Source organism: Leucopleurus acutus (assembly GCF_964270905.1).
Source record: "Leucopleurus acutus genome assembly, chromosome: 1".
Lineage (NCBI taxonomy): Eukaryota > Metazoa > Chordata > Mammalia > Artiodactyla > Delphinidae > Leucopleurus > Leucopleurus acutus.
Genome location: NC_139142.1, coordinates 169,045,840 through 169,065,260, shown reverse-complemented (window position 1 = coordinate 169,065,260; position 19,421 = coordinate 169,045,840). Strand labels below are relative to the sequence as shown.

Here is a 19,421-nt window from a genome sequence, read left to right as displayed (position 1 = left end):
TTTGTATATATTTATAGAAGCATGAGGTAAACCTTTGGAGATGACACGGACTTTCTAACACAAAATCCTATCAACCTAAGCTTATTTCTTCTTATAAGATGGTTGGTAAGTTGATAATCAGGGGAATGCTATATATACAAAGGACCTCAACTTCATCACAACATTCAATTCACTACTTATTGAGTTTCACTTCTCACCAGACAAGAAAAGGGCACATGAAAAAAAATTTAAAAATGAATCAATGTGTGAAGATTATGGTGTTGAGGGACTTCCCTGGTGGCGCAGAGGTTAAGAATCCGCCTGCCAATGCAGGGGACACGGGTTTGAGCCCTGGTCCAGGAAGATCCCACATGCCGCAGAGCAACTAATTATGTCCATGTGCCACAACTACTGAGCCCACGTGCCACAACTACTGAAGCCCACGTGCCTAGAGCCTGTGCCCCACAACCGCAATGAGAAGCCGGCACACGGCAATGAAGAGTAGCCCCTGCTCGCAGCAACTAGAGAAAGCCCGTGCACAGCAACGAAGACCCAACGTAGCCAAAAAAAAAAAAAATTATGGTGTTGAGACTTCTTTTTCTTGGCATTAAAAAACCCAAAACTTCCTTCACTATTGTTGTAATGTTTATTATGTATTTTACACACACACACACACACACAAAAAAAACCTAAGGGAAGAAATTAATTGTATAGACCCAGTTTACTTATATGTAAATATAGGAGTTCTACATAATTTCAGTCACTAAGATTTAAATCCAGCTTTTGGGGGAACAAAATGGAAAGACAAACTTATTTAAAAAAAAAAATGAGGTTGATCCTGACTTCTCACAAGTGAATGACAAGATGCAACTGCTGAACTCCATTAAAAGAAGAATGCTGTACCGCATGTGGGAGGTAGCAGTGTTTCTGTGTCTGTACAGGTGAGATGGTATCTGGGGTGCTGTTTATGGCTGCTTTATTTAAGAGGGAGGCTGACCGAAGGAAGTATATCTAAAGGACAGCAACTGGAACAATTGAAGGATTAAAAAAAATCATATCCTGAAAACCAGCTGAAGGATGTGGAGAGTTTTCCCCTACATATAAAGCTAGAAAACGAATGCTCCCCTCAAATATATGAAGTGCTACTGCATGTAAGAGGGACGAATGGTGGTATGAATGGTGAGAAACTAGCAGGAGACAAGACTTTTTTGCTCAATATGAGAAAGACAGTTTAATCCCGGAACTGGCTGTGAGCTGCCCATCAACAGAAGTATTCAAACAGAGGTGGTGTAAGCATCTGTCAGCGTAGGAGAGACTGGAGAAGACCTCTGAGGTCTTTTTTTGAAGGAATTAAGACTGCTTGATTCTAATTCTACCTCTGCCTTCTTAAATTAAGAAGGTTCTCAATGGAAATGTGAAGAACACCTGGGAATGGTCTAGATCGGTGTTCCTCGAACTAAGCTATGGATTCCGTGAGATGTTAATAGGATGCTGTATTCAGGTAAGGTTGAGAAACACCACATATTCCAGGCCGTATCTGCAGATCTGACTCACAGCACGTACTGGCTTTAAGCCGGCTCAGGATAACCAAACCTATGTACCTGTGTTTAACGCAACTGGTTTTGAAATGCTGCTATGGGTGCTCCGTTCCTCTCACAGGAACCTTACTGTGACGCAAGCCTAAATTTCTTTTTGGGGAAGAAAACCCCCAACAATTTAGATTTATGCTTTTAGGAATTAATTGGCAAAAGAACTTTACCAAAAAGAATGTAAAGGAACCACATACTGACTCAAAGGACCTCAGAGCTCGAGAAAACACAACAATTTGGTCCACTCGCTCATCCAGTGCTCAATTCCCCCTTCTATGACCTCCTCACCGCTGAAGCAGTTCCACAATCTCAAGAGGGTAAAGAGAACTACCGTGTGGCCAGGCACGGTTCCAGGTCCCATATTTGTGTTCTCATGCTACTCTTCACAACCTCCAATGAATTATTACCTTCTTTTTCAGAGGTGAAGAAAATAAGTCTCACTGAAGTACCATCTGTCAAAAGTCAAAACAGCTACCAAGTGCCAGGGTTCAATGTCTCCTGAGATCTTAAAGGTTCTTCTCCCAAAGAGAGAAAAATCAGCAGTAGGATCTGATATAATAGTTAGCAGTGGATAAAGTCCCAAATAATTTTCTTCTTCAGAAGACACCCAGAATTCACAGAAGCCCTTTGTGTTAGGAGTACGAGAATGTCACCTTATTCTCTGATCGTTATCACAACTTTGGTTACCCAGACTGATATGGTTACTCCCTTGTGAAAAACTACTGCACGGGTTTGGATGGTAAAATAGATGAGAAGTTTAAACCTCATTTACCAGACCTTCTGTTGCAGAAAAGTCTTTCTATTTTTGCAAAACAAAATATCCTAAGTTGGCAAAACTTCCGCTCCCTTGCCCCCAAGATTGTAATATTTAAGGCCCCTGACTTTCTAAGATCTTAGTTCCTGAAAATCATATGATAATGTAGCTTCTGCAAAAAAAAAATATTAAATGAGTTTAAGCTTTCTGATCTGAGAGACTTCCACTGTTATTCATGGTATTTCTCAGTCTTTACCTTTCTTGCCTTACCGAGAACATCACTGGTGGCCATGATGTCACACGTGTACATTGCTGCCATCAGACGCTGAGGTTTCACTTGCAGTGCATAGCGACAGGCTTCCTTCATGGTGGCAATGAGCTGTCCTGAGAAGGGTCCATAGCAGTCGGTGAGTGAAGACTCTCCTTTCTGGGAAGCCCTCTTCTCAGAGGGCTCGGAGCAGCCACCTTGTAGGTCTCGGTGTTCATCTCTACCAGAACAGGTTTCACCTTCCCCCTGTCCCTCTTTTACCAGATCACTTTGTTCTTGATTCTGCTTATCACTTGCTGTTTGGTCTTCAAATTTACTTAGGTCCCATTCTTCCAGAACAAAGCAGACACCCATGAGAGGCTCCTCACACATGGGGCCAGAGAGGGTTGCTAGCTGGAAGCCACTCACGATGCTATTGCCCAAATCTCGGTATCTACTGGCTTCTTTTGATGCTTTGCCATCTGGGCCTGTCCACACTGAATTCTGAAAATCTTTACTTTTATTTACTAATATGTTGGGCCCACATTTTCTTGGGCCAAACGACCAGATTTGGTCAACAGTGTTCCTCCATTTTCTCCCTGTTAGATGCTGCTCTAGTTTTCCTTTGAATTCCCAAATTTTCTCTTGGGTCTTCTGGTGAATCATCTGAGTGTTTTTACCCTCATTCAAAGAGGATATCAACTGCTCCATAGAACGAATCACATCACTATTTTCTTCCAGAATCTGAGTGACTTCTTCTGGAAGGGGCATGGCTCGAACACTGAGTGTGGCAAGTTTATTGGGGGTTGTCATGGTGATTAGCCCACCAGAGTACACTTGGATTCCTTCAGGGATTCTGTTTTGATCTTCTTTTGTTTGGTGTATGACTGCAACTTTTTGTTGTTTGCCTATTTCTTCATTGACCATGTCAACTGTGGGGGCTTTTGTGATTGTTTCTCTGAATGGAATAATGGGTTCAGATACACTGATTTGAATCTTTGCAAACCTACAGAGTCAAGAGAAATAACAGAAGGTTATAATCAAAATGGCATCAAAACGTCCATGTAGAAATGTTACATAATGAATATTCTGCAAAAACATAGAAATATAAAAATTATTTTACTAGGAAATACTGGCAATTTACATTATATCAGAATTCAAAAACCACTTTCATTTCAGATTCAAAAGACCACCTCTAATGGGAACAGACCTTCAGGGAGTTCTTTGCATATACTAGAATCTCACTGCTTTGTTCATTCTCAAAATAAATAAACCATGTATTTAGATAAGAATGTTTTACAATGGAATATTACTCAGCCATAAAAAGAAACGAAAGTGAGTTATCTGTAGTGAGGTGGATGGACCTAGAGTCTGTCATGCAGAGTGTAGTAAGTCAGAAAGAAAAACACAAATACCGTATGCTAACACATATATATGGAATCTAAGAAAAAAATAATGTCATGAAGAACCTAGGGGTAAGACAGGAGTAAAGACACAGACCTACTAGAGAATGGACTTGAGGATATGGGGAGGGGGAAGGGTAAGCTGTGACAAGGTGAGAGAGTGGCATGGACATATATACACTACCAAACGTAAAATAGATACCTAGTGGGAAGCAGCCGCATAGCACAGGGAGATCAACTCAGTGCTTTGTGACCACCTAGAGGGGTGGGATGGGGAGGGTGGGAGGGAGGGAGACGCAAGAGGGAGGAGATATGGGAACATATATATATGTATAACTGATTCACTTTGTTATAAAGCAGAAACTAACACACCATTGTAAAGCAATTATACTCCAATAAAGATGTAAAAAAAATAATATAATAAAATAAAATAGGCATTAAAATATTTTTAAAAAAGAATGTTTTGAGCGGAGAATAAATGTTTTAATAAGGTTTTACATGAATTCTTTAAAATATTATCTGCCACTTTAAGAATCTGGAGAAGAAAAGCTCAATGATTATAACTCTAAAGAGATAAAAAAAAAAAAAAAAAAATCACAGAACTTCAGGATATCCAGTCAAATCCTGACAGTCGATTTGGCTTTGATGAGGTTCATGGTGAGGGTGGCAAGACCTAGGAGTTTGTCTAGAGTAGCACTCTCCAAAAGATCTTTCTGAAATAATGGAAATGTTCTATATCTGTACTATGATTACAGAGTACTTGATATGTGGCTAGTACAACTGGGGAAACAAAGTTTTAATTTCATTTATTTTTATTTTATTTTATTTTTTTTTGCGGTACGCGGGCCTCTCACTGCTGCAGCCTCTCCCGTTGCGGAGCACAGGCTCCGGACCTGCAGGCTCAGTGGCCATGGCCCACGGGCCCAGTCGCTCTGCGGCATGTGGGATCCTCCCGGACCGGGGCACGAACCCATGTCCCCTGCATCGGCAGGCGGACTCTCAACCACTGTGCCACCAGGGAAGCCTCCATTTAATTTTAATTACATTTAAATAGCCACATGTAGCTACTGAACATTTGAAATGTGGCTAATGTGACTGAGGGACTGAATTTTTAATCTTATTTAATCTTAATTTAATTTAAAATAGCCATATGTGGTTAGTGGCTACTCTACTAGACCGCATCGGTCTTGAACCTCATAGGTCTTGAACCTCAGTCTGCCACCAAGTTCAGAAAGCCCCCTTTCTCACAATGTGTCAAGCTTAGTTTCATGCTGCACTTTCTTGCAGATGAGTTACAAATTCACAGAGGGCAGATTCTGGAAACTGACATGGTCTGATTCTGATGACAATGAAACCACGCAATCTTTCTTTTTCTCTTATTTTCTGTTTACCTCATTCCCAGGAAACACTAAAGGTTTGGTCTGGTCTACTATTGGCAAGGTGGATGGACATATGTATAAATGTACATATATATATGTATGTACACATACATAAATGCGTGTGTATGTACACATATATAAGAAATTTTTGGATCTTGGAACAATACTTTTTCCCTGGGGAATGTTATTCAATAAGGAAATTAAATACTAAAAGTAAAAGGTTTTGAAATGCTTACTTTTGATTCTAGATTTGTTTTTGCTTTCTATATTTTGTGGGTTTAGGGCAGGAATTTGGTTTATCTGATTTCATACTTTGTGATAAAATTGAAAACTCAATGAATGGATGGTTTTCTAAAAATATGTTATCAGAACTGATTTTAGAATACAGAACCTGAATAGATCATAATGTATGGAAGAAAATTAAAATTTTCTAAAAATAAAAGTCACTTCCAAGAAAGGTTTTGGTTTTGCCAGTGAGTTGGTTTACTTTCAAGGATTAGTTTATTCCGATGCTATATACATTGTTGCAGAATACACAAGATGGATGTCTACCTGACACTGTATTCATTTAAAATTACTCTGATACTTGAACCTGAAAAAGACAGCAGACATACACAAAACTGTAGCTCAATCTTACCCAAGAACTGAGATATAAAATCTAAGATAAAATGATAATGACAAAAATGGATATATATGTGTGTGTTTTATTTTTACTAATCACTTATTATGTATGAGGCACTATGTTAAGTGGTTTACATGTGTTATTTCTTTAGTAGGTATATTATTATCCTCATTTTGTAGAGGAGAAAATCAAATAAGAAAGATCAAATAACTTCTCCAAAGTCACAGAGCTAGTAAGCTGGGTTTCAAATTGAGGTCTGACCTCAGAATCCATGCTCTTAGCCATTATACTATAATGAAAAATCCAATTAAACGGCATATTAAAGGAATAATTCACTACAACACTAAGTAGTTTTTACTGTAGGTTCTAAAACTTGATTTGTATTAGGACATCTGTTAAAATATCACATTAAAAGTGTCTAATAAAGTAATCTAGGTAACCATCTTTAAAAATGCTAAATTGGCATTCAATAAAATTTAATACCCACTCCTGGTTTTTAAAAAAGAAAAGCATTTAGAAATCTTAGAAACAGGAAAATATTTTTTTTAGTTACCTTTATTTAGAGAAAATATGTTCAACATACTTAGAACATTCAAGAAAACCAACTGCACAGCTTTGAAACTATGAGAGTTGAGTACTATGACACTGTCCTATTTTCCTCATACCATAAGGTCAAAAGGGCTACTAAAAGTCATATTAGTCCTTCCAGTTTCTAAGGTTCCCAAGAATTCTCCCATAGTCCTCACTTACAAGATTAATTAAAATCATTCCACACCATGGAAGGGGAGGTGTGCGTTTGCCTGTCACACCTACAAAGTGCCTCAGGGCTAGAGTTTCTTTAAATCCTGGCAGTGCAGAGCCTGTGATTACTTCAAAAGAAGTGCAGTAGACTCCGACTACATCAGCAATTTCCTGTGGCTTCCTGCCACATCTGATCATGACTACCTTGAGAGATGTAGGATAAGAGCTCTGACAGTTTCTCTGGCCTAGAGATCACAGGAGCCTCCTTGTCTCCCACGCATGTACATAACGCATTCCTGCACATGTGTATCAAAGTCAAAAAAGCTTATATATTAGAAGGCATAGGCTCTGTCCTATGAGAGGTTAAAAAACCCTCTAGCATTATATATATGTTCTTATTCTAAGTATATAATTGTAAAATTTACCAGTCATGTAGAACAGTACACAAAACAAAACTCTACTGGATCTATGACTTTTCACAACATGAACACCATGTAAATAAACCACTACTCAAGTTAAGAAACAGAACATTCCTAGCCCTCAGAAGGCCCCCTTATGCATTCTCCCAACCCCATGAAGGTAACCGCTATCTTGATTTTCACTGTAATCCATTTTAAATTATTATTATTATTATTATTTTTGCGGTACGTGGACCTCTCACTGTTGTGGCCTCTCCCGTGGCGGAGCACAGGCTCTGGACGCGCAGGCTCAGCGGCCATGGCTCACGGGCCTAGCCGCTCCGCGGCATGTGAGATCTTCCCGGATCGGGGCACGAACCCGTGTCCCCTGCATCGGCAGGCGGACTCTCAACCACTGCGCCACCAGGGAAGCCCTTGAATTATTTTTTTTAACACCTAAACATAAAACCCCCAAACTGTATATAGTTCAGTTTGGCCTGCTTTTTGGACTTTATATGAATAGAATCAAACATTTTTTTCTTCAGTTGTCTTCTTTTGCTCAATATTATGTTGTGAAATTCATCCATGTTTGCGTAGTTAGCTTGTTCACTGAGATTATTCTATAAAATTCCATGGTATGGATTTACCGTAATTTATTTGTTTATGCATTTTATTTTGAGTTTTTTCCAGTTTGGGGCTATTAAAATTTTTGTTGCTATGAATATTATTGATGCACATTTGTCCAGCTTTGTGTTAAGTATATATAGAATAGAAATGGGAATAGATTTGCCAAGCCGTAGGAAATAACTATCTCCTACCTTAGTAGATAATACCCAAACTACATTCCAAAGTAGTTGTACCAACTCACGCTCCCACTAGCTGTGTAGGTAAATTCCTACATCTTTGCTCTACATCTTTGCCACCATTTGATGCTGTCACTTTAAAAAATTTCAACCACAAATAAGTAATTCAATTAAAATCAGTTTTAGATTTAAAGGGGGAATTTTACTTGAAATATAATTCTAAGTACCATAAAGCATTATTTTTAAAGAGGAGTTAATGGCCTGAGAAACGTAAGGTTATTTAACATTGGATATTAATTTGGTAGCAAAGAGTGTGAAAAGAGAGAAAATAAGTTAGTTCAAAAACTCCAAAATATAACATAACATTTCAATACTGTTAAGAAAAAATCCCTCTGAGAATTAAGTTACTATTTTAAAATACATTATGCCTTACGATTTATCCAATTAGGATTATTCTCTAATCAACATTATAATTATACCTTCAGAAATTCTAAGAAAATGGTGACAACATGAAAGACATGGAAAAACCTACCTTCCAATTTTGTACTAATTATGGCTATAAAAACATTTAAAGAAACCCAAATGGATGGTGCTGCAGGAGCAGCTCTTCTTATTCTACTGTATTATTATTAGTAGTAGTAAAGTAGTACTGTACTACAACAACAATTATTACTACTACTACTACCACCACCACCAATTTTACTAGGTTGTTTTAAGGATTAAATGAGACACACAGAGTTCAACACAGTGACTAACATGTAGTATTTAGTATGTAATCATGTTGATTATTTATAATTATTATTTTAGCTATAATTATTATTATGGTTATTAAAGTCCCAGAAAATTGAAAAATAAAAGGAAGGAAAGCCATTACAGGGTGATTCATCAAAGAAAAACAAATGGCCAATAAACATATTAAAAAATGTTTCAGGGACTTCCCTGGTGGCGCAGTGGTTAAGTATCCGCCTGCCAATGCAGGGGACACGTGTGTGAGCCCCGGTCCGGGAAGATCCCACATGCCGTGGAGCAACTAAGCCCGTGCGCCACAACTACTGAGCCTGTGCTCTAGAGCCCGTGAGCCACAACTAATGAGCCTGCATGCCGCAACTACTGAAGCCCATGTACCTAGAGCCCGTGCGCCACAAGAAGAGAAGCCACCGCAATGAGAAGCCTGTGCACCACAACGAAGAGTAGCCCCCGCTCGCCACAACTAGAGAAAGCCTGTGCGTGGCAACAAAGACCCAACACAGCCAAAAATAAATTAATTAATTAAAAAAAAAAGTTTCAGTATCATTACTAAGCACAGAAAGTGTATATTAACAATGAACACCTTTTATTCGTCTTCCAGGTTGGTGAAATTTTTAAAAATTATGATATACAGGGCTGGCAAAAGTGTGGGAAAAGAGACACTTTCAAATACATCTTGCTAGTTTCAGTGTAAACTGGAACAGCCTTTCTTAAGGATAATATGGATCATAAGCCTAAAAAATATGCCAGCAATGTAACATGCCACCTTCTGAATCAGCAATTATACTTCCAGAAGTTTATCTTAACCAAATAATCAGAGCTGTGTATAGATATCTGTAGGTATTTGAATACACATAGAACAGACTAGGGATTTACGGACCCAAATGTTATGGTCATAGTTATCTCTGCATGGTAACTGAATGATTCTTTTTATTCTTCCGTATTTCCCTAATTGCTACAATAAACATATATTACCTTTGGAATAAAGAGGAAAAACATAATTTACAAAAAGTTATTTGGGATGCCTATTTTATGACACTTATGTATCACCATGATAGAGAAATATAAAGATTTACCGAAGGTTTACACTGTAGAGACCACATCAATAAGGAAAGGAAGTCTATCCTAATTACAGCCTATGTTTACAAAATACGATTTTGTTTTGTTGCCCTGATATGCTGTGTGTGTATATGCTTAAAGTAAAATACATATATATGAAAATATTTTATGACTCAAACTAAAAATGCAAAATCATGCAAGTATAGCAGTGAATACTATTTGCCAGTTATTAAAAATTAAATCTATGATCCAGTAACACAATAACAGTTCCTGTTTAAGTTGAGGGCACTTAATTTTTCTCCAAAGACAAACCACAGTGTAAGTTCAATGGGTTTAGGAAACGCTAAAGCATCCCACCGACTTTGGGGCTATCATTTCTTCATCTCTGTTATCACCTAACCTTTCTTTTAAGTCATCCAGGCATCGCTGAAGGTGAACTTCCCCTGCTGTGACTAAAACGTGCTCTCCCGTTTCCTGAATTAAAATCTGGACACAGGGATCAGCTTGGTTTAACAGTTTCATTCCTCTGACGAGCTGAGGCATTTCACCTAGGTTAACAAAATGAAATACTGATTAAATACAAGATAAGGACTAATACAATCTAAAGATAACATCTGTGAGAAAACTGAAGGGAAAAGTATAATGAAATAAACTCTTAAAATAATGGTTTATTGTTCTTCCAAATAATATAGCAATGTGAAGAAAACTACCCTCTAGTAATTTACCTGTACAGATAGCTCACATGAGACACGTGTCACATAACACTGAGACTCCCAAAGCTGATCTATGCCACTTCTTCAAACACTCAGCAAATATAAACTACCATCGTTACACTTGTAAATCCACCTAAATGTATTACACATGTATATATACCTAGAAATGTAACAGAACTCTTCCCAAACAGTACCTATAAAACTATAAAAGCAACAAATAAGCAAAGGAAGCATTCAATACGATACTCAATTCAAGAAACTGTACCAGAAGCTCATATTTAAAATAATTATTGGGCTTCCCTGGTGGCACAGTGGTTGAGAGTCCGCCTGCCGATGCAGGGGACACGGGTTCATGCCCCGGTCCGGGAAGATCCCACATGCCGCAGAGCGGCTAGGCCCGTGAGCCATGGCCGCTGAGCCTGCGCGTCCGGAGCCTGTGCTCTGCAACGGGAGAGGCCACAACAGTGAGAGGCCCGCGTACCGCAAAAAATTAAATAAATAATAATTATTTATGAAACTGCTTGACAGAACTGTGGATTTTAGAATAAAGCTGCCCTTTGGGTGAGAGGGGGGATACACTAAGCAGCCACTTTATCCCATGAGCTATGGGTACCTTCTGCATTCCACTCTGCTGGTGCTTTCAGTATCTAATTGCTTGTTCCCTACAGTTCTTGGGGTACAGGTAGGGATTTGGATCCACATCTTGAGTTCTGCTGCTTTTTTACACCTTTCATATGCGTGGTGGCCACTATTCACTCAAGGCAGGTCACAGGAATTCTCGTTACTACTTTAGCAGAGACCTTGGCTTTGAAGGCATTTTTACGCAGTCTTGTTTCACTTCTATGTCTGAAGGAAGGACTCAGTTAATTCCTCAATGCTTGGTTTTCAACATGTCAAACAAACCAAACCACGGGAGCTTTCTGCAATCAGTGGTTTTTCAATATATTCTACCCAAGTTGACTACCCATATCTATTCCATATCTATTTATTCTTTAAATAAGCTTTTCTTAATGGTAACTAACACTTTATAGTGCTAAGTGTGCCAGATAAGCACTTTACATATATGAACCCATTAACTAGGAGGCAGGAATGATTACTGTTCTCATTTTATAGATGAGCAAACAGGCATAGAGAAGCTTAAGGAACCTGTGCTCAAGGTCACAGACACACTGGTTTTGAAGCCTGCAGGCAGACAGCCATAGAGCCACACTCCATAATGGGTGTCGGCACCCTCACAGGTCGTGGTCATGAGCCACATATGGGATGCGTGAAATGCTGACGGAAGACAGGGAGTGGGATTTCACTGTTTGTGGGGGTGACGGATGTACCCTCATGTTTTCCTTTTCAGTATTTGTAGTTTTCCTGTGCCTAATTCCGTGGACAGATATTATCTAGTGTTAAGTTAACCTTCACAGAATTTGAAATATGGCTTAAAAAGATTCTTGCACGAAGACCACTAATAATACATATCACACAAGCCCAAGGGAATAATTAAAAAAAAAATGACAAAGCTTTTTGTCAGCTCTCCATCACCAAATTACAAAACAATGTTACCAGTATGAGGACCTAATAAATTCTTTTTAAAATTTTTCCTTATAAATTTATTTGCTTATTTTTGGCTGCATTGGGTCTTCGCTGCTGCGTGTGGGCTTTCTCTAGTTGTGGCGAGCGGGGGCTACTCTTCGTTGCAGTGCGCAGGCTTCTCATTGCGGTGGCTTCTCTTGTGGCAGAGCATGGGCTCTAGGCATGCAGGCTTCAGTAGTTGTGGCTCGTGGGCTCTAGAGTACAGGCTCAGTAGCTGTGGCTCACGGGCTCTAGAGCACAGGCTCAGTAGTTGTGGCGCACAGGCTTAGTTGCTCCGCGGCATGTGGGATCTTCCCAGACCAGGGCTTGAACCAGTGTCGCCTGCACTGGCAGGCGGATTCTTAACCACTGCGCCACCAGGGAAGTCCACAAATTCTTAAGAAAACAAAAACAAAAAACCCACTCACATTCACATACACACTTAAATCTGTCACTTCAAGGCAAAGGTGACAGTGTAACAATAAGCAAAGAAGAAGCTTTTTCAAAAGAAATTTGGCCTGTCTGACCAATAGAATACTGCAGAAGTGATATGTGATTCCTAAGGCTAGCTAACAGAAGGTACTGCAGCTTCTGTTTTAGTGTCTTGGACTACCGGCTAAAGCCAGTAACCATACGGTGCTCTAGGAAAATCACGCAGCCACGAGGAGAGGTCCCTGTGGAGGAACTGAGGTCCCCAGCAAGCACCGGCTTATGAGCACCTGTGAGTGAACCACCGTGGAAGTGCAGTTAAACCTTCAGACGGCTGCAGCCTGCTGTGATATATGACTACAACTGCGTGAGACATCCCCAAACTGAACCCTTCCAAAATTCCTGACCAAAGGAACTGTGAAAAATAAGAAGTGATTACTGTTCTTTCAAGTCTCCAAATTTTGGAGTAATATGTTAGGCAGTATTACATAACTAATGCAACTCTAAACCACAATCATAAATAAATAATACATATTCACCTATTTATAGATACAGTGCGTATCTCCAACAAATACAAATAAGAATATTTTAAAGACAGTTATTTCATTTTCATCTCAATTTTTACAGTAACTTCTATGCTTGTGTGTATTTCATATTGTACAGAAAACATCAGCACAGAAGTTCATGTATCTATATAACCATATGGAGAGAGGGCTCTTTTCTTTTAACTGATATGGATAAAGGATGGAAAAATTCTGGAAACCAGTAACTCTGCTCTCAGGTAAACAGAATTTCTTGGATTCCTAAAAATAAAGATCCAGAGGCAGGAGTCTGAATCCTGACTCAACCACTTACTAACTGCTAACTGCTAACTGTAAGGCCATGGGCAAGTTAACTAGCTTCTCTAAGCTTCAGTTTACCTCATGTGAAGATGAGGATAAAAAATAGCACACGGCTGTTGAGAAGATTAAATGAGATAATGTCAAATCCTCAGAATGTAGCACACAGTCAGGATCAATGATGACGCTGAAAATAATAATGGCTTTGGGCACGTGGAGTTCTCTGTGTTTGGGTGTTGGATTTTGAGTAGACCCCGTGGGCATGGAGCAGAGTGGCGGCCACCATGACATCTGGACCTCAGCTTAGGAAGTCAGAGAAAGAAAAGTGGAAGAACAAATGCTCGGAATGCCTTCACACCAAAAGAAGAGTAAAAAGGCTGTCTTCTAGATTAGTTAACCCAGTTTGTCAGCATGAAAAAGAAAAGAGGGCCTGGGGACACATGTTCTGTTCAGAAATAAACAATGCAACTGCCCAGTGCTTCTCAGGGGCAGTACTACTGGGAAGTTGAAGTACAGGAGGGTGGGACATCCCAATAGTCATTAGACATGTAATCAGTAAAGAGAGGGGCTATCGCCCCAAAGTAAGGATGGGCATAAGAAACTAGGGCAAAGAGTAAAGGGACAATAAATATCCTCTGAGGGCTCAGAGGAATGAGACTAGCATCAAGAGAAGTATTCCCAGACATTCTAAATGTAAAATAAGATGTTGACATTGTAATAACAAGAAGACAGAACAACGGGTATAAACTTCAGACATGGAAATATAGAATGGCAAACACTTCAATAACATAATCAGGAATAGGCATGGCAAATTCAGCAAGAACAATATACTTGATTGGGAAAAGTAGCAATACTCCTTTTAAAATTATGAAGAAAACCGGGTGCCCCTTCTATCATTTTAGTTTATTTTTTACAAAGTTCAGAAAAATCTAATGCAACACATACGAGGAAATAAATTTTGGCACTCAGATGGACAATCTTAAGTAATTCTGTTTATTAGATTACCTTGTTTATGAGAAAGCAATTAATCTTACTGAGTCTGCTATGGGACAGGAAGTAAGCTAGGTACTAGGATCTCTCATCTCATGTAGCCAGAGCTGTACAGAAGGTGGCCCTTTAGGACTGGGCTTTTACTTGGCTTGGATAATAGCACAGAGTAGCACACAACTATCAAACAGACTCCAAAAAATTACACATTTCTCTTAAAACATTATAGCTTAAATTTCTTTAATCCCTGTTTTAAAAGTAAGAAATAAGATTTAAATAAATACTAGAAACGCCTAAGAATAAATTATGGTTGCCAGACTCAAATGTTACAACTTCAATAAAACTGAGCTTTTCTTCTATTGTATGTGCTTCTTAGGGTTGGAGGCAGTTAGCAAGGAGAATAAAAGAACAAACCATGAGGGGCCGGTATCTGGACAAACCCACAAAGAGGAAGCAGGCATTACACAGAATGGGGTAAATCCATGCAACAACCAAAGGCACTGTCAGTCCACAGTGACAGCCCAGAAAGCATGCCTGTCTGAGGCCCAAGGCAGACAGCTATTTACTGAGCCCAAAGGCCAGAGATGCAGTCCTCCAAATACATATCTGCTCAAGGGTCCCAGGGATCCTCAATGGCTAGAATATGTCTTAGGAACTGAGGCAGAGACAAGCTTTCCGAAGGCCCCAGCTGTGGGGAGAGGAGGGATATACAGATGCAGGGGCAACGAGGCCATTATAGACCTCAACTAAACTGCCATTTTACACATTTGTCCTCTGGTTTCCTTAAAGCAGTCTGGAGACTCTTCACTGACTACCAGTAAGCACTGGGAACAGCCAAGTCACAGGGACTAGGGGGGTTAGTGACAATCATGGGAAGGAAAATATAAGAGTCAATGAAGATTGGCCAGGCAAATGGTATAAACCAAAGACTAAGAATTAGTTATTATAGGGACTGGCATATGTAGGTGTCACACAGCCAGATAGAAAGACGCAGGAAGTGCTTTCTACACAAAGAGGAAATGCTCAGTGTCCAGATAATCTAGCAAACCTAGAGGGAAGAGGATATGAATTTTGAACCAAGGAGCTTGGGGTAAGATTCTAAGAACCATTCACATAAAACATGAACTTTGCTGAGACGCCACCCTGTGCCAGGGTTCTGGGGGATGCAGAGATGACCCTGTTTCTGCCATAAAGAAGAATACAGTCTCCCTGGAGGGCGAAGGTGCCTAAAGACTCCCGGTTCCTAAGACAGAGGTTAGATTCCCCTCAAAATGTTGGTGGTCTGTATGGCCTCATGGCTGGGCAGGTTACTCCTATTATATACCTTCATGAAAATTCATAGTCTACTACTGAAACAAATCATGAGGAACCAAGCATTAAATGCAAGAATTTTAAAAATGTAATGAACATCACAGGCTTTTAAAAACAAGGTCAGCTTACTTGGATGTTTCGGTTCAACAGCAACCCTCACAATAGGGGTGGCTTCAAAGTTGAGTGGTATAAATGGCGGACAGGAGGGCAAGGTAGACAGTGTTGCCGATTTCAGCACAAAGTCTTGAAGGCCTCCTATTCCTGCAGGGAGGAAAAGATCCATGGAGTCAATAAAAGATGATAAATTCTGAATTTATGTTAGAAAAATAACAACATCAACCCAGTATATATGTCACGGAGAAAAAACACTAAACAAATTGGGCTAAAACATACCTACTTTGACCACAGAAATGATCATGTCCAGAAACATGTCTGAAAATACTAATTACTTTTTAAATTGTAACTCTTAGTTTTTAAAATACATTAATTTGATGAAGATGAGTCTCTACTGAAATAATCTCTTTTGCCAAATCTACTTGCTTGTGGGTAAAGGGGATTTAGAGAGGAGAATATCAGTTATTCCCCCACCTCCCTCTCTTGCCCACTCTCCACTTCAGGCTCCCGGCTGATAGTTGCATAAGGCTCTAAAGCATACATATTTGTCTTTGAGCAGACAGGAGCAGAGAGAATGCCCCAAAAAAGGGAGATGAAGGGGTCATATTGAATCTCACATCCAGAGTAAGAGCAGACAACATTTTAGAACAAATTAAGAAACACAAGGGCGATTTTTGTGCTTTGGGGTTAAAGAATTAAGAATTGAAGAGGGTGTGGAAGGGGAGGCTACCTGTTTTAGGGTAAGGTGACATAGGAGAAAGGGGCAGGGATATTTAATCGGCAGTCTGCTTTTGCATCTTGAGCTTAGCAACAACTATGAAAAGGAAACAAAGAAAACAGCTTTGCTACCTTCAGCTGGCAAACGGATGTACAGGTACAGGGCACCGGGGTGCCACACAATCGACCATTCAGCCTGGTGGAGGGGAACTGAATCTGACCACACAGTGTGAAAAGCCCCCTCCCACTGCCCCTTCCGAATGCCTCCAGAATTCACCATCCCACTACATTAAGGGATCGCTCCAACTGTAAGAACACCTTCCTTACATTAGGCTGAAACGTGTTTCCCCCATCTCCACACATTGTTCTTAGTTCAGTTCTCCAAAGGTCCACAGGAAACGTGCTTCAACTTTTACCAACTACCCTTTGGATTTCAAAGGCATCTGTCAGATCCTTTTAATCCTTTCCTGCCTCACACTAAACCTCATTAGCTCCTTTAACTGTTTAGCTCATGACATGATTTCTAGACCTTTTGTGTGCAGGGGATCCTCTTCAGACTAAAGTTTCCAAGGAGCTAAATTCATTCCCAGCGCCTCTGGTTTATCTATTTGGTCAAGGTCTAAACTCATTGCTGTCCTTCTTAGCCCAGCACACAGAGAGACCTATACCTGGCCACAGCTTCTTGATAATGTCCTCCATGTACCATGATGTAACACATCTGGGTCTGCCCAAGTTTCCACCAAGTCCACTAGAAATAACAACATCTCCCATGAGGCTAGGGGTTTAGGAAAACCCCACAGTAAATATTCTCTTTCAAACCTCATCCATCCTGCTTCTGACCTCTGACTAGCATGCATTTCCTTCCTGCACACACAGCACATGGTTTCAATGAAAAGATAAATGCTGGTCTCTTCTCTGTTTCACCAGGGATGCAGGCTGCAGAAGGTCAGTATATTTTGAACACTGTCTCTTTAAACTTCTGGTTTACATTTTGCTGTTCAAATCACCAAATCTATTCTTGCTATTTAGATATGCCCAGATTTGTGAACAGATTAAAAACATGAAAAAACTGAAACAAAAGAAGTCAATACCACAGTATTCCTAGTCAAGATTAAGACTTTATGGAAAAAGTTATGCTCCAAAGATAGTAAAAAAGTCACTATCTGTAATATGCCACTATTTTAACAAATTTTTTAATATAATTTAAAAATCTAAGAAAGGAACCATTAGAGTTATTTGGCTGAATCACAATAAAATGATTTAAAAATCACTTTGAGAATTTCTTGATGTACTATCAGATAATTATTAAGTGTACAACTTGATATTTATACAAAACACACTTTAAAACAAACTTTCTGTTTTTAAAATAATGCCATCAGGTACAATCTAGAAAAAAAAATGAAACAAAACGAAACAGATCACTGTAAACCCATAACCACACCACTTGAATACTGTCACTATATTCATTTGATGTATTTCCTTTTGTATTCCCTCCTCTACTGGCACACATAATTTACACTGTTATAATCTCCATATAATTCTGTGTCGTTTTTTTTTCTATTTAAATCACATGATTTTCACTTCAGTTGTTTAAATCACAATTATATCAATCAAGGAGGTATAATTCCTTCACATAAAGTTCACGTGCTAAAGCATTTTTCAACTGGGATTGGAGCTGCAGAATGTGTTCCCTTCAGGGAATCATTTTAGAAGTTTTGGGATGGGAAAAGTGATAGGTCAGAAAAAAAATATGCAAAATTAGCATGGCATGAATTTGTTTCAAGGATTAAAGAGGGTGCAAAGCTTTTTCCATGTATGTTTTTAAAAAAGGCATATGACTTAAATAAAAGAAAGAGAGAAAAACAGGCTGATGAATATGGAGCAAAAGGAATTTACTAAACACCAAGAATTCTAGCTTGTTTTTATACAAACGCCAGTAACTTTTGTCTGACTGAAGATGAACAATCCAAGTCCTCTCTGGTCCTGATTCTTCTCTATATAACAAGGAGTATTAGATATTTTGAGTGAGTGAACTCTAGCTTACAGGCTGGGGTGACACCTGAGTAAATACTGAGTGCTTCCACTGGGTACACAGGCCCTCACCAGGATGTGTACCATACCCTTCAAACTTTTCTTAATCAAAAGTCAGCATTTTGCAAACACTGCCAGACCAAAATCTTTTCCAGGTTCTCTCTAATGTTTCTTTTTACAAAGTATTCCATTTTTAGGTTTTTTTTTTGAGAAACTGCCATACTGTTGTCCACAGTAGCTGTACCAATTTGCATTCACACCAACAGTGTAGAAGGGTTCCCTTTTCTCCACATCTTCACCAGCATTTGTTATCTGTGTTCTTTTTGATGATGGCCATTCTGACAGGTGTGAGGTAATATCTCATTGTGGTTTTGATTTGCATTTCCCTAATGATTAGGGACGTTGAGCATCTTTTCATGTGCCTGTTGGCCACTGGCATTTCCCCTTTGGAAAAATATCTATTCAGATATTCTGCCCATTTTTAAATCAGGTTGTTTTGTTTTTTTGATGTTGAGTTGTATTAGCTGTTTATATATGTTGGATATTAACCCCTTGCGGTCATATCAGTCGCATCATTTGCATATGTGACTGATATGACCCAGCAATTGTACTCTTGGGTATATATCCGAAAAAAATAAAAACACTAATTTGAAAAGATACATAAACCCCAATGTTCATAGCAGCATTATTTACAATAGCCAAGATATGGAAGCAACCTAAGTGCCCATCAACAAATGAATGGATAAAGATGTGGTATATATATATATATAAATATAATAGAATACTACTAAGTCATAAAAAAGAATGAAATTTTGCCATCTGCAGCAACATGGATGGACTTGGAGGGCATCATGCTAACTGAAATAAGTCAGACAGAGTAAGACAAATACTGTATGATATCACTTATTTGTGGAATCTCAAAAATACAACAAACTGGTGAATATAACAAAAAAGAAGCAGACTCCCAGATATGGAGAACAAACTAGTGGTTACCAG

At 39.1% G+C, this 19,421-nt stretch overlaps 1 protein-coding gene across 1 annotated transcript in view; it reads right to left on the bottom strand.

The window, feature by feature from the left end:
• EFL1 (elongation factor like GTPase 1) overlaps window positions 1-19,421 on the bottom strand; it is a 134,728-nt gene that overhangs the window by 22,575 nt on the left and 92,732 nt on the right. The window contains exons 16-18 of the mRNA XM_082850972.1: window positions 15,693-15,824; window positions 10,122-10,269; window positions 2,593-3,575 (exon numbers count right to left, since the gene is read on the bottom strand). Of these exons, the coding sequence (XP_082707098.1) occupies window positions 2,593-3,575; window positions 10,122-10,269; window positions 15,693-15,824 (1,263 nt within the window). The remainder of the gene's footprint in view (window positions 1-2,592; window positions 3,576-10,121; window positions 10,270-15,692; window positions 15,825-19,421) is intronic.